Source organism: Rhincodon typus, chromosome 5 (assembly GCF_021869965.1).
Source record: "Rhincodon typus isolate 14 chromosome 5, sRhiTyp1.1, whole genome shotgun sequence".
Classification (NCBI taxonomy): Eukaryota; Metazoa; Chordata; class Chondrichthyes; order Orectolobiformes; family Rhincodontidae; genus Rhincodon; species Rhincodon typus.
In genome coordinates, this window is record NC_063336.1 from 72,342,840 (window position 1) to 72,357,839 (window position 15,000).

The 15,000-nt window shown below is 41.3% G+C and overlaps 1 protein-coding gene across 1 annotated transcript in view; it reads right to left on the reverse strand.

Moving 5' to 3' along the window:
* uts1 (urotensin 1) overlaps nucleotides 1-14,527 on the reverse strand; it is a 26,923-nt gene extending 12,396 nt beyond the window's left edge. The window contains exons 1-2 of the mRNA XM_020528900.2: nucleotides 14,192-14,527; nucleotides 13,745-13,938 (exon numbers count right to left, since the gene is read on the reverse strand). Coding sequence (XP_020384489.2) covers nucleotides 13,745-13,794 — 50 coding nt within the window. The 5' untranslated portion in view covers nucleotides 13,795-13,938; nucleotides 14,192-14,527. The remainder of the gene's footprint in view (nucleotides 1-13,744; nucleotides 13,939-14,191) is intronic.
* Nucleotides 14,528-15,000: the final 473 nt, after the last annotated feature.

Below are 15,000 nucleotides of genomic sequence, written 5' to 3' on the forward strand. Positions count from 1 at the left end.
GGTAGTGCAGGAGTCTCCTGTGGCTATCCCCATCTCAAACAAGTATGCTGACTTTGAAAATTTTTTTTTATTCATTTGTGGGATGTGGGCATTGCTAGCTGGCCAGCATTTCTTGCCCATCCCTAGTTGCCCTTGAGAAGGCAGTGGTGAGCTGCCTTCTTGAACCACTGCAGTCCTCCTGCTGTGGGTTCTCCCACAATGCTATTAGGGAGAGAATTCCAGGATTTTGACCCAGCAACAATGAAGGAATGGCGATATATTTCCAAGTCAGGATGGTGAGTGGCTTGGAGGGGAATTTGAAGATGGTGGTATTCCCATATGTCTGATGCCCTTGTCCTTTTAGATGAAAGTGGTCATGGGTTTGGAAGGTGCTGTCTGTGGATCATTGGTGACTTTCTGCAGTGCATCTTGTACATAGTACACAGTGCTGCTACTGAGCCTCAGTGGTGGAGGGATGATGGACTCTCAGGGGAATGTGGCACTGACAGCCAGGTTTCTGATACCGAGACTGGCTCTAATGTAACAAAGGCTACGTCAGGTTCCAAGTGATCAATTGTGATAGGGGACTCTCTAGTCAAAGGCACGCACAGACATTTCTGCTGCTGACAGTGAGACATCAGAATGGTCTGTTGCCTCCCTGGTGCCAGGGTCAAGGATATTTCAGACAGGGTGCAAAATATTCTCAAAGGCAAGAGGGACCAGCAGGAGATCATGGAACACATTGAAACTAATGACATAGGAAGAGAAGACGATCAGATTCTGAGGAGAGAATATAAGAAATTAGGCAGGAATTTAAAAAGGAGATCCTCCAAGGTAGTAATATCTGGATTACTTCCAGTGCCATGAGCTAATGAGGATAGGAATAAATGGATAGAGCAAATGAATGTGTGGCTGAGGAGCTGGTGAAGGGGAGAAGGATTCACATTTTTGGATCATTGGAATCTCTTCTAGAGTAGAAGTGACCTGTATAAGAAGGATGGATTGCACCTGAATTGGAAGGGGACTGATATACTGGCGGGGAGATTTGCTAGAGTTGCTCAGGAGGATTTAAATTAGGGTGAGTGGGGGATCCAAGAAGATAGTGAAGAAAGAGATCAATCTGAGACTGGTTCAGATGGGGAAAGGAGCAAGTCAAACAGTCAGAGCAGGCAGGAACAAGGCAGAGTAAGAGGCTTAACAGGTAAGGCAGATAAACTGAGGACATGGTTGGGAACATGGGACTGTGATATCGTAGCAATTATAGAGACATGGTTCAGGGATGGACAGGACTGGCAGCTTAATGTTCCAGGGTATAAATGCTAAAGGAAGGATAGAGAGGGGGGGTCAAGAGAGGAGGGGGAGTGGCATTTTTGATTAGGGATAAGATTATGGCTGTACTTAGGGAAGTTATTTGGGTGAAACTAAGGAATAAGAAAGGGATGATCACCTTATTGGAATTGTATTATAGATCCCCAAATAGCAGGAAATTGAGAAACAAATTTGTAAGGAGATCTCAGTTATCTGTAAGAATAACAGGGTAGTTATGGCAGGGGTTTTTAACTTTCCAAACATAGACTGGGACTGCCAAAGTGCCATAGGGCTTGGATGGAGAGGAATTTGTTAAGTGTGTACAAATGTGGATGTACCTACTATAAAAGCTGCAAAACCTGACCTACTGTTGGGAAATAAGGCAGGACAGGTGACTGAGGTGTCAGTGACCATAATTCTATTTATTTTAAAATAGTGATGGAAAAGGATAGACCGGATCTAAAAGTTAAAGTTCTAAATTGGAGGAAGGCCAATTTTGATGGTATTAGGCAAGAACATTCAAAAGTTGGTTCGGGGCAGATATTTGCAGGTAAAGAAACAGCTGGGAAATGGGAAGTCTTCAAAAATGAGATAACAAGTCAAGAGACAGTATGTTCCTGTTAGGGTGAAGGGAAAGGCTGGTAGATGCAAGGAATGCTGGAAAGAAGCATATGTCAGGCAGAGATCACGTGAATCCCTAAGAGTATAAAGGCAGTAGGAGTATACTTAAGATGAAAATCAGATGGGTGAAAAGGGGACATGAGATAGCTTTGGCAAAAAGGGTTAAGGAGAATCCAAAGGGATCTTAGAAATCCATTAAAGACAAAAGGATAACGAGGGAGAGAATTGGGCCCCTTAAAGATCAGCAAGGCCACCTATGTGTGCAACTGCAGGAAATGCGGGAGATATTAAACAAAAACTTTGTATCAGTGTTTACTGTGGAGAAGGATATGGAAGATATTGAAAATGGGGAAATAAATAGTGATATGTTGAAAAATGTCCACATTACAGAGGTGGTGGTTCTGGACAGCTTAAGATGCATAAAGGTGGCTAAATCCCTGGGACCTGATCAAGTGCATCCTAGAACTCTGTGGGAAGCTAGGGAAGTGACTGTTAGGCTCCTTGCTGAGATATTTGTATCATTGATAGCCAGAGGTGAGTTGCCAGAAGACTGGAGGTTGGCTAACATGGTGCCACTATTTAAGAAGTGGTAAGGAAAAGCCAGAGAACTATAGACCAGTGAGCCTGACATCGGTGGTGGGCAAGTTGTTTGAGGGAATTCTGAGGGATGGGATTTCCATGTATTTGGAAAGGCAAAGACTGATTAGGGATAGTCAACATGGCTTTGTGACTCACTAATTTGATTGAGTTTTTTGAAGTGATAAAGAGGATTGATGAAGGAGGTGCTGGATGTGATCTATATGGACTTCAGTAAGGCGTTCGAAAAGGTTCCTCATGGTAGACTGGTTAGTAAAGTTAGATCGCATGGAATACAGGGAGAACTAGGCATCTGGATTAGAACTGGCTTGAAGGAAGACGACAGAGGCTGGTAGTAGAAGGTTGCTTTTCAGACTGAAGGCCTGTAACCACAAAGATCGGTGTGTCACGAAGATCGGTGCTGGGTCCACTGCTTTTTATCATTTATATAAATGATTTGAATGTGAACATGGGAGTAAATTTGCAGATGACACTAATTGGAGGTGTAGTGGACAGTGAAGAAGGCTACCTCAGAGTACAACAGGACTTTGATGTAACGGGCCAATGGGCCAATGAGTGACAGATGGTGTTTAATTTAGATAAACGTAAGGTGCTGCATTTTGGAAAGTGCATTGAGTATAGGAGTTTCAAGGTCATGTTGCAGCTGTTGGGGATTTGGTTAGACCACTTTTGGAATACTGCATGCAATTCTGGTCTCCCTCCTACAGGAATGATGTTGTGAAACTTGAAAGGGTTCAGAAAATATTTACATGGATGTTGCTGGGGTTGGAAGGTTTGAGCTATATGGAGAGGCTGAATAGGCTGGAGCTATTTTCCCTGGAGTGTCGGAGGCTGAGAAGTAACCTTATGGAGGTTTATAAAATCATAAGGGGCATGGACAGGGTAGAGAGGCAAGGTCTTTTCCCCAGGGTGATGGAGTCCAAAACTAGAGATCATAGGTTAAAAGTAAGAGTGGAAACACTAAAAGGGACCTAAGGGGCAACATTTTCACGCAGAGAGTGATGCGTGTATGGAATGAGCTACCAGAGGAAGTGGTGAAGGCTAGTACAGTTACAACATTTAAAACGCATCTGGATGGGTGTATGAATAGGAAGGTTTTAGAGGGATATGGGCCAAATGCTGGCAAATGGGACTAGATTAATTTAGGACATCTTGTTGGCATAGACGAGTTGAACTGAAGGGTCTGTTTCCATGCTGTACATCTCTAAGACTATGACTCTGAATGGACCTCAGTTCTGTCTATTTTACTCAGATCTATGAAGATGTTAAATATCATTCCATTCTCTAAGTTTAAATATAGGCCTTCTAGTTTTCCCTAAAAATATGTTAACTTACAGTAGTATTGATACTCAGAAAAGATAATTGAACTCTATAACAGAAACAGAAATTGCTGGAAAAGCTCAGCAGGTCCAGCAGCATCCATGAAGAAAAAATCAGAGTTAACATTTTGGGTCCGGTGATCCTTCCTCAGAATCCAAAATGTCAACTCTGACTTTTTTTTCCCACAGATGCTGCCAGATCTGCCGAGCTTTTCCACCAACTTCTGTTCTTCCTGATCTACAGCATCCACAGTTCTTTCGGTTTTTATTTAGTATTTAACTCAATATTGGCCAGGGACTTGACCTCCCATTCTATATGATTCTGTACCACTCAGCTAATTTTGGAGCACCATCTTGCTGTATTCAAAATGTACTGGTAGATGTTCGTATCTCGAACTTTCTTAGCTTGGACTTCAGAACAGTAGATGAATGAAATTAAAACTGACATGTAAAATGAATTATCTGAAGCCTTATTAACATTGTAAGTTGAATCAGGTACCAACTTTACTGTTAAACAATAATTATGTACTTTCAATACATGAAATGAATAGAATGCTCTTGCACAGCTGCACACATCTCTACTTAAATGCAATTCACTACTCCAGGCTTCAACTGCCTATGATTTAAACTAAAACACCAAACTTAGCTATGCAGATAGATTGAAGAAGTTATTCTCTTTAGAGAAGAGAACGTTGAGATGCTATTTGATAATAGTGTCATGAAGGTTCTATAGAGAAGATAGAAAGGAAGTTTTTCTACAGGTGGAGGATAACTTGTCGAGAACCAATTAAAGGTGAATTAAAGAAAAGAACTTAAACTGATATCAGTTAAACCTTTGCTATTCAGTGAGTGGCTATGATAGAACAGTGAGTATGGGAAGGGTCAGGAAATACAGCAGATACAGCGGGACAGCAGTCAACAGAACAATTATGAGAATGGGACAGCTAACAAAAGACTGAGGATGAGTGCAGTATACAAAACAAAGTAAATGAGCTTGTACCACAGATTGAAATTGGCAGGTACAGCCAGTTTGGGCACCACAGAGGTGTGGCTGCAGGGGGATCAGGGCTGAGAACTAAATACCCAAGGATACATGTCTTATAGAAAATAAAGGCAGCTAGGCAGAGGGTGTAGGGTTGCCTTGTTAGTAAGAACTGAAATTAAATTGATACCATGCAGCAACACAGGGTGAGAAGGCACAGAATCTGTGTAGGTAGAGTTGAGAAACCCCAAAGGGAAAAAAAAACCCTGATGGAGTTACATACAGGCCTTCTTGCAGTAGGGTGTGGGGCAGAATATAAATCATGAGCTAGTAAAGTCATGCTCAAGACCCATTTAGATAGACACATGAACAGGCAGGGGGTAGAGGGATAGGGGCCATATGCAGGCAGATAGGATTAGTTTAGAATGGCATCATGGTTGACAAGGATATGGTGGACTGAAGATCCTGTTCCTGTGCTTTACTGTTTCTATGTTCTATGTTCTATGCAAGAAAAGCACACCTGGGAAAATCAGGTTGGTAGTGGATATCAAGGAAAGGAATTTGTGGAATGTCAGTGAGATTTTTTTTGGAGTGGCTTGTGGTAGGGCCCACTAGGGAACAGGCAATTCTGGATTTGATGATGTGTCATTAGGCAGACTTGATTAGTGAATTTAAGGTGAAGAAACCCCTAGGGATCAGTGACCATAATATGATAGAATTCACCCTGCAGTTGAGAGGGAGAGCCTGAATCAGTGTTACAATTGAGTAAAGGTATTACAATTGGGTAAACATAACTACAAAGACATGATGGCCATGCTGGCCAGAAGTTGATTGGAATGGGAGCATGGTTGGGAAAACGGTGGAGGAAATTCGAAGGAGGTTCTGGGGTAATTTGTCGGGGGAGGCAGAAATTTGTACCAAGGAAGAAGAAACATGCTAAAGGGAGAACATGGCAACCATGGTTGACAAGGGAAGGCAGAGGCAGCATAAAAACAAAGGAAAAAGCATACAAAGGTGATCAAGATTAGTGGGAAGTCAAAGGATTGGGAAGCCTTTAAAAACCAGCAGAGGCAAATGCAATGTGAAGGGAGCAGCTAAAATATGAGTATAATCTAGTTAGTAATATAAAAGAAGATTGCAAAATTTTGTTTAGATAACTAAAAGATAAGCGACAAGCAACTGTACACAATATTCCAAGCGTGGTCTAACGAAAAATCTATAAAGCTACAGCATAACTTGCCTATCCTTAAACTCCATGTCCCTTCCAATGAAGGCAAGAAGCCATAGGCCTTTTTTATTACCTTATCTACCCACACTGCCACCTTCAGTGATCTGTGGACCTGCACACTCGGATCTCTCTGCATATCAATACTCCTAAGGGTTCTGCCATTCACTGTATAATTTCCACCTGTACTAGACCTTCCAAAATGCATCATCTCACATTTGTTCAGATTAAACTCCATCTGCCATTTTTCTGCCCATGCCTCCATCTGATCTATATCCTGCTGTATCCTCTGACAATTCTCCTCACTATCCATAACCCCACCAATCTTTGAATCATCCTAAACTTACTAATTAGACCAGCTATGTTTTCTTACAAATCATTTATGTAGACGACAAACTGCAGTGGTCCAGCACCAATCCCTGTGGAACACCACTAGTCATAACTCTCCATTCTGAAAAGCATCCTTCCACTGCTACCCTCTGTCTCCTATGACTAAGCCAGTTCTGTATCCATCTTGCTAGCTCACCCCTGATACCAAATGACTTCACCTTTTGTACCAATCTGCCATGTTAAAGGCTTTACTGAAGTCCATGTAGACAACATCAACCGCTTTTCCCACATTAATCATCTTCATCACCTCCTCACCTCCTCAAAAAAACTTTATCAAATTAAAGAGGCATGACTTCTCCCGCACAAAACATGCTGTCTATCGCTAATAATTCCATTTGCTTCTAAACGTGAATAGATCATGTCCCTGAGAATCTTTTCCAATAATTTCCCTTCCACTGACATGAGGCTTATAGGCCTGTAATTTCCTGGATTATCCCTCCCACCCTTCTTAAACAATGGGATAACATTGGATATTCTCCAGTCCTCTTGGACTTCACCTGTGGCCAAAGAGGATACAAAGATATCTTGTGAATACTCCAGCAATTTGTTCTCTTGCCTCCCTCAATATTCTGGGATAGACCCCTTCAGGACCTGGGGACTCAGCTACCTTAATGCTTCTTAAGACGCACAACACCTCTTCTTTTTTAATAGCAATATGACTTAGAAATTTGACACTCCCTTCCCTGAGATCATTCTCCACCAACTCCTCTTTGCTGAATACCGATACAAAATATTCATTTAAGACCTCACCTACATCTTCTGGCTCCATACATTGATTTCCTCCTACATCCTTGAGTGGCCCATCCTTTCTCTGGTTACCCTCTTGCTTTTTATGTATGTATGAAAAAACCTTGGGATTTTCCATAATCCTGTTTGCAAATGACTTTCAATGGCCCCTTTAGCCCTTCTGATTCCTTGTTTAATTTCTTTCCTACTTTCTTTATATACTTCAAGGGCTTTGTTAGTTCCCATCCTCCTACACCTTACATATGCTTCCTTTTTCTTATTGACCAAAATTCATAACATCCCTAGTCATCCAAGGTTCACATAACCTGCCATACCTATCCTTCAGTAGTGCAGGAACATGCTGCTCCTGAATTCTTATCAACTGTTGTTTGAAATACTCCCACATGTCCAATGTAGATGTACCCTTAAACAGCCGCCTCCAATCAAACCTTTCCAGTTCCTGTATTAGTGCTGTAGTTCACCTTTCTCCAGTTTAACACCTTCAGCCAAGGACTGTTGTCCCTATCCATGAGTATCTTAAAACTCACAGTATATGGACATTACTTCTGAAATACTCCCCCACTGAAACTTCTCTCACCTGGCCAGGCTCATTTCCCAAAACAAAGGTCCAGTATAATCCCTTCTCTGGTTGGACTGTTTACATACTGTGTCAAGAAACCCTCCAGAATGGTCCTTACAAACTCTGTCCCATCCAAGTCCCTAGCATGAAATGAGTCCCAGTCAATAAAGGGGAAGTTAAAGTCACCCACCACAACAACCCTGCAGTTTTTACATCTTTCCGAAATCTGTCTACGTATTCTGTCCTCTATTTTCCGCTGGCTATTGGGAGGCCTGTAGTATACTCCCAGCACTATGATTTCACCTTTCCTATTCCTGAGTTCTACCCATACTACCTTGCTGCACGAGTCCTCTGATATATCCACCTCAGTATAGTTATGAGATACTCCTTTGACAATAATGCTACTCCCCCATCCCTTTTACATCCCTTTCTCACTCCTGTCCCAGTAATGTCTAAATCCTGGGACACTCAGCTGCCAGTCCTGTCCCGCTTTCAGTCAAGTCTCCATAATTGCAATAATATCATACATCCAAGTACTAACCAATACTCTAAGTTCATCTATCTTGCTTATTACACTTCTTGCATTGAAACATATGCCCATTTGAGACCACGTCCCCTGCTCTCAGCGTTTCCCTGCCTGTTCTTGTTCTTAGTCATGTTTGCCTAGGTTTCTACCTCTCCGTCAATTTCTGTATCTACTGCCTTACTCCTCTGTTTCCATCACCCTGCCACACTAGTTTAAACCCTCCCCATCCACTCTACCAAGTGCCCCCCACCAAGGACATCAGTCCCGGTCCTGCCAGGTGTAACCCATCCAGTTTGTACAAGTCCCACCACCCCCAGAACTGGTCCCAATGCCCCACGAATCTGAAACCTTCCCCCTCACACCATCTTTTCAGCCACATGTTCATCTTACTTATCCTGCTACTTCTACCCTGACTCGTTTGTGGCACTGGTAGTAATTCTGAGATAACTACCTTTCTTCCTGGTTCTCTGTATTCTGCTTTTAGGACCTCATCCCCTTTTTTTAACCTATTTGTTTGTACCAACGTTTACCACGACCACTGGTTGTTCGCCCTCCCCCTCGCCCTCCCCCTCCAGAATATTCTGCAACTGCCCTGAGACATCCAGGACCTTGGCTCCAAGAAGGCAGCACACCATCCTGGACTCTGATTTGCAGCCACAGAAATGCCTATTTATTCCCCTTACAATTAAATTCCCTATAACTATAGCATTTCAGTGCCTATTTCTCCCTCCCTCTGCAGCAGAGCCAACCATAGTGCCATGAATTTTGTTGCTGCTGTTCTCCTTTGAGAGTCCATTCCTCTCAATAGTATCCAAAACGGAATATCTGTTTTGTAGGGGAATGGCCACAGCAGATTCCAGCACTGCCTGTCTAGCCCTCCTGCTCTGCCTGGTGGTCACCCATTCCCTTCCTGCCTGCGGCGTGACCACCTCTCTGTAGTGCTATCCATGATATTTGCCGCCTCACAAATGCTCCACAGGTGTCCCCAGACACTGCTCCAACTCCAAAACTCAGGCTTCCAGGAACTGCACTGGAGATACTTTTTGCACATAGGTAGGTCCCTGGCACTAGAAAAGTACCCGGCTTCCCACATTGAGCTAGAGGAGCAGACAACGATTTGGAGCTCCCCTGCAATATCTCACCTCTTTAACTTAATTAATCCTTACAATCCTTGAAGTTGCTGCTGCTCTCTGCTCAAATAACAATTTCTCAAAGCTTATCTGTTACTCACCAACAACAGTTCCCAGAAGCTGTTCAGGTTCACACTCTCAGAATCGTAGAATCCCTACAGTGTGGAAACAGGCCCTTCCCCCTAACATGTCCACACTGACCCTCAGGGCATCCCACCCAGACCTATCCCCATTCCTCTATACACTATGGGGTAAGTTAGCACTGCCAATCCACCTAGCCTGCACATCTTTGGACTGTGGGAGGAAACCAGTGCACCTGGAGGAAACCCATGCAGACACGGGGAGAATGTGCAAACTCCACACAGACAGTCACCCAAGGGTGGAATCGAACTGTGAGGCAGCAGTGCTAACCACTGTACCACCAAAAAAATTTTCAAGGGACACTCCTTTAACAATTGGGACTCTTGCTGCCGACCTTCTTCTCACAATGTTCTGCATCATTTTTGCACAAAGTCTTTGTTGCTTAGTTTGAATCAATTAGCATTAAATTTTCAAAATTTGATGTCTTGCTGATTTTAGTTATACCACAGTATAATGGGATACAACTCTGTTTTCATACCAGTAGAAAAACATGTAAATTGATGGAGGTTTATGACAGCTCAGCTGTCCATCTTACATGAATTTAACATGAAAAGCACATTGCAGTAATGTAAATCAGCAGTTTAACTGTAACGTTGCAGTATATCACCATTGATTTATGTGAATTGGTGTCTAATCGCTTATCATTTGCTAACAACATGTATTTATAATAAAATCATTATTATTCTTATGAAGATATGGCACATTGTCTCATCATCTAAGATATCAATTTTGTTATCATAATAAAAGTATTTCAATCTTTCTTCTTTGTTCTCGGACACCAGAGCTCATAAAAAGAAAAGTAATTCTAGTGAATTGCTGAGTAAGTGCGAGCTCCTACTTTATTTAGTCAATGCCAAAAAGGTATAGGTATAGAAAAGTAAAATATGTCTTATTTTCTTTAAAATGGGAACAGAGTACCATAATAAGTTAGTGAATCTAAACCAGACAATTATGACTCTTTCATTCCTGATAGTGAATGATGAAGAACTGCAAGCTAAAAATATGCTTAGGTATTTGCAACAATCAGTCCAAACACTCATTTCTCTGTTAACCGTGATATAATAGCCTACATTAAGAATGGTAGTTTTTTTTTCTTTGAAATATGAATAAAAGTACAATTACATAATTTTACTAATATCTTTATCATTTAGTTTAGCTTGTTACTCCTATTCCAATGAATGCATTTTCAACTACTTCTAGCTTTAAGAAAATTAGTATCGTTTGCTGAAAGATTTCAGAAAAACACAAGGAATGTCATTGATTGTAATGAGCTTCTTGGCCCATTAAAATCAGCCTCTTTAATTGTCTTAATTTTCCATTATTCCATATAACTTTGTTTGGTTATTTGAATTCACCCAATTCTATAAAAATTTTACAAGGTGCTAAACTATGAAAACATAACAGAGTCATAGAGATATACTGCGCAGGAACACACCCTTCAGTCCAACTCGTCAATGCCAACCAGGTATCCTATATACATCTAGTCCCATTTGCCAGCGTTTGGCCCATATTCTTCCAAACCCTCCCATATACCCATCCAGTTGCCTTTTAAATGTCGTACCAGGCTCCACTACTTCCTCTGGCAGCTCATTTCATACCTGCACCACCCTCTACATGAAAAAGTTGCCCCTTAGGTCCCTTTTAAATCTTTCCTCTCTCACCTTAAACCTGTGCCCTCTCGTTTTGGACTCCCCTACACCAGGGAAAAGACCTTGCCTATTTACTCTATCCATGCCTCTCATGATTTTATAAACCTCTGTAAGGTCATCCCTCAGCCTCCAACACTCCAGGGAAAATAGCCCCAATCTATTCAGCCTCTCCAAATAGCTCAAACCCTTCAACCCCAGCAACATCCTTGTAAATCTTTTCTGAACCCTTTCAAGTTACACAATATCCTTCCTATTGCAGGGAGACCAGAATTAAACACAGTATTCCAGAAGTGACCCCAAACCAATGTCATGTATAGCCACAATATGACTTCCCAACTCCTTAACTCAATAAAGACAAGCATACCAAATGCTTTCTTCGCTATAATAATAAATAATAAAGTTTCCACACGCTAAAAGGAAATAAAATACATCTTTAATAATATGAATAGTTAACATGCAATAAAGTGTCTTGAATATTTATTCCAAGGAATGCATTACAGTGTAGCTAACTATACAAGTTCCAAGGGTAGCAGAATCCAATGTTACAGTGCGTAAGTTTAAAGTGAGAGGGGAAAGATTTAAAAGGGACCTGAGGGGCAACCTGTTCACAGAGACGGTGCTGCGTGTACACAATGAGCTGCCAGAGGAATTCGTACAGATGGGTACAAATACAACATTTAAAAGCCATTTGGACAGGTACATGAAAAGGAAGCGTTTAGAGGAATATGGGCCCAATACAGTCAATTGCGACAAGTTGAAAGGTCTGTTTCTCTGCCATGTGACTCTATGATTCTATAACTAAGAGATTTAGTCAGTCTAGAAACCAGATTCAACTTTTAAAAATATACTACTCATGTAATTATATATCATGCTCGTTGCAGTTTTGCTTCATCATTGTAAAATATGCCCTTAAAGGTACTTGATTAGAAAACACAAGTATTATAATAACTTTGGGACAATGAGGGAATTAAAAAGAAAACATATTTAAAGTAAAGTGAGTTGCTGCTGTTATCCAATTACCTAGATCTAGGATGAAGGGTTCAAGTAAAATGAGGAAAAACTACATCTTGAAATGTTGAAATCCAGAGGGCACAGGTTGAAGATGATTAGCAAAAGAACCAGAGGCACCATGAGGAAACACACTTTGCAAGAACTAATGGATGGAATTTGGAATGCACTGCATTGCCAGATAAAACGAATAGACAGATTCAATAATAGCTTTCAAAGGGGAATTAGAAGGAGGAAAGAATGCAGGGATGTGGGGAAAGTAGGAGTGGAATTAACTAGCTTGCTTTTTGAAAGAGTTGGCACAGATTTAATGGACCATTCGGGAGCATAATTTTCCACAATCTGAAAAGTTTGCCAGCTCTGGGAACTCACAGATTCATAGAAAATTACAAACAATGCTCAATCCAATTTCAACCCAGTCATAGAATCATACAGCATGGAAACAGATTCGTCGGTGCAACCAATCCATGCCAACCATGTTGCAGACTAAACTAGTCCTACCTCCCCGTGCTTGGCTTATATCCCTCCAAATCTTTCCTATTCATGAACTTATTCAAATGTCTTTTTAACATTGTAACCGTACCAGCATCCACCATTTTCTCTCTCTGGAATAGGCAGCACTCTCCTGTACTTTAACTTTGCCATATAATATGGTTACAAAGTTTATCACTCTTTTAGATTAAAATATTTTACAAAACAGCTCCATCGTCATACGGTACTTTGGAATGAGATCACCAGGTGTACTGAAGCTCTCTCTCACAGCAGTCTGGATATAATTCGACTTCCTTTATCACTCAACTTGTGGAATAATTACTAATGTATATTGCTTTGAATGACGATGTACTTGACGAGCAAACCTTTGTCGATTTATCAACAAAGTCCATTAAAACTAGATTTGAAAGCAAGTTGTCTACCAAGTCAGTCAAGACAAAGCTTCAAACATGAAATGATACACAATTTGCTGTGCCCACTGAGTTGGTATCTGCCAGTGCGAATAGGGATCTGAAGATGGGATTGGGAATTTTGCCATCATTCTGCTAATAGTGCAAACGTATTCAGGGGTTGCTGCCTTTCAATGAAGAAACTGGACAGGTTGTCAAGATCAAGAAATATGTTGCGAGTTTACCTTAGTAAAGGCAAAATGTTGCAGACACTGGAGATCAGAAATGAAAGAAAAAAAACGCTGGAATTCTTGCTAATGGACCTTTTCACGAAAAGTTACAGGGTGTAAGACTAACATTCAGTTTACAGGATAACAAGTACTAATTGCAGGATTGTGCAACATGCCCAGGGAGTTGTTCAGACACCTGTCACTGGTTGCTGACTAATTTCAGCATAGTCACAGTAAAATTAAACTCTGGCTTAATAAGAGTAAATACACTACTCATATGTAAAAGAACAGAAATTTAAAGTGATTACCAATTAAGTTAAAATAACATTTACCCCTCCTTCCTAAAAGGCATGTTGAATAATAATCTCAAAGCTGGTGAAACTCTGACACCAATCTTGTTGTAGTTGTTGAGGCAAGAAGAAAACAAGAAGAGTAGATGCTTTCTCACTTACCTGGAGAGAGGGAACGGTAAAGGTGTCTTCAGCTGGACAGAATGGATCATTGGCAGCGGCTGTTTGCTGGCACTTTAACTCCAGGAGATCCCACAGTGTTTATATAAAATACAGGAGAATTGGCTGACGTCAGTGGCTCCGCTTGTAAATGGGTTGAGACATTACATAGAACAGCGATGGTCTGTCAGCTCCAACTGAAACCGGATATTAAATTATATAATGCAAGCAGAGATGACACATTTGCCCTCTGAAGAACATCTATGAAAAATTAACAAGCCAGAAACTAATGTGCGCAAGATTGCAGTGATTTAAGAGCATTATTTACAAATAAACCAATAATTCGCCTTTTTATAATGTGTAATTTTTGATCAACCACCCATATTTAATGCACAAGTGTGAATTGGAACTAGACTTCTTGACAGTTTAATGCGGCATCTATTTTTTTACCTGAAGACAACCAAAGCTGAGCGCCAGTTGGGAACACTTGTCGAGTAGCCGAATGATGCAGACCAGGTTGTCCTCAGTTCCCTTCCTGGTTCCCAGCCCAATCAGCTGAACTCCGCCGTGACTGCAGTGAGAGATGTGGTATCCTTGGCCAATTACTTTCGGTGATGCCTCAGATCATTTGTCAAGACTGTTAATGTATAACACGAATAGTTATGGTCACAATAACTGACACTTGTGGAACTCCACTAGTCAATGGCTACCATCTCTGAGAAAGATCATGTTTTCCCCCCACTATCTGCCTTCTGTCAGTCAGCCAATCCTCTATCCATGCTGGCACCTTGCCCCTAAAATCATGGACTTTTTTTTATTTAGCAGCTTCCTATGTGGCACCTTATCAAATCCAAATAAATCATATCCACTGGTTCTCTTTTGTTTAACTTGTTCATTACCTCCTCAAACAATTCTAACAAATTTGTCAGACAAAACCTTCCCTTGACAAAGCCATGCTGACTCAGCCCTACATTACCCTGCACATCCAAGTACTCTGCAATCTCATCATTAATAACAGACTCTAAAATCTTACCAATCACTGAGGTCAGGCCAACTGACCTATAGTTTCTGTTCTTCTGTTCCCCCCTTTTTGAACATTGGTGTTACATTACCCATTTTCCATGGGACATTCCCTAACTCCAGTGATTCCAAAAAGATCACCACCAATGCCTCTACAATCTCTTCAGCTGTCTCCTTCTGAGCGCTGGGGTGCAATACCCCTGGTCTGGGTGATTTATCCATCTTCAGACCTTTCAGAT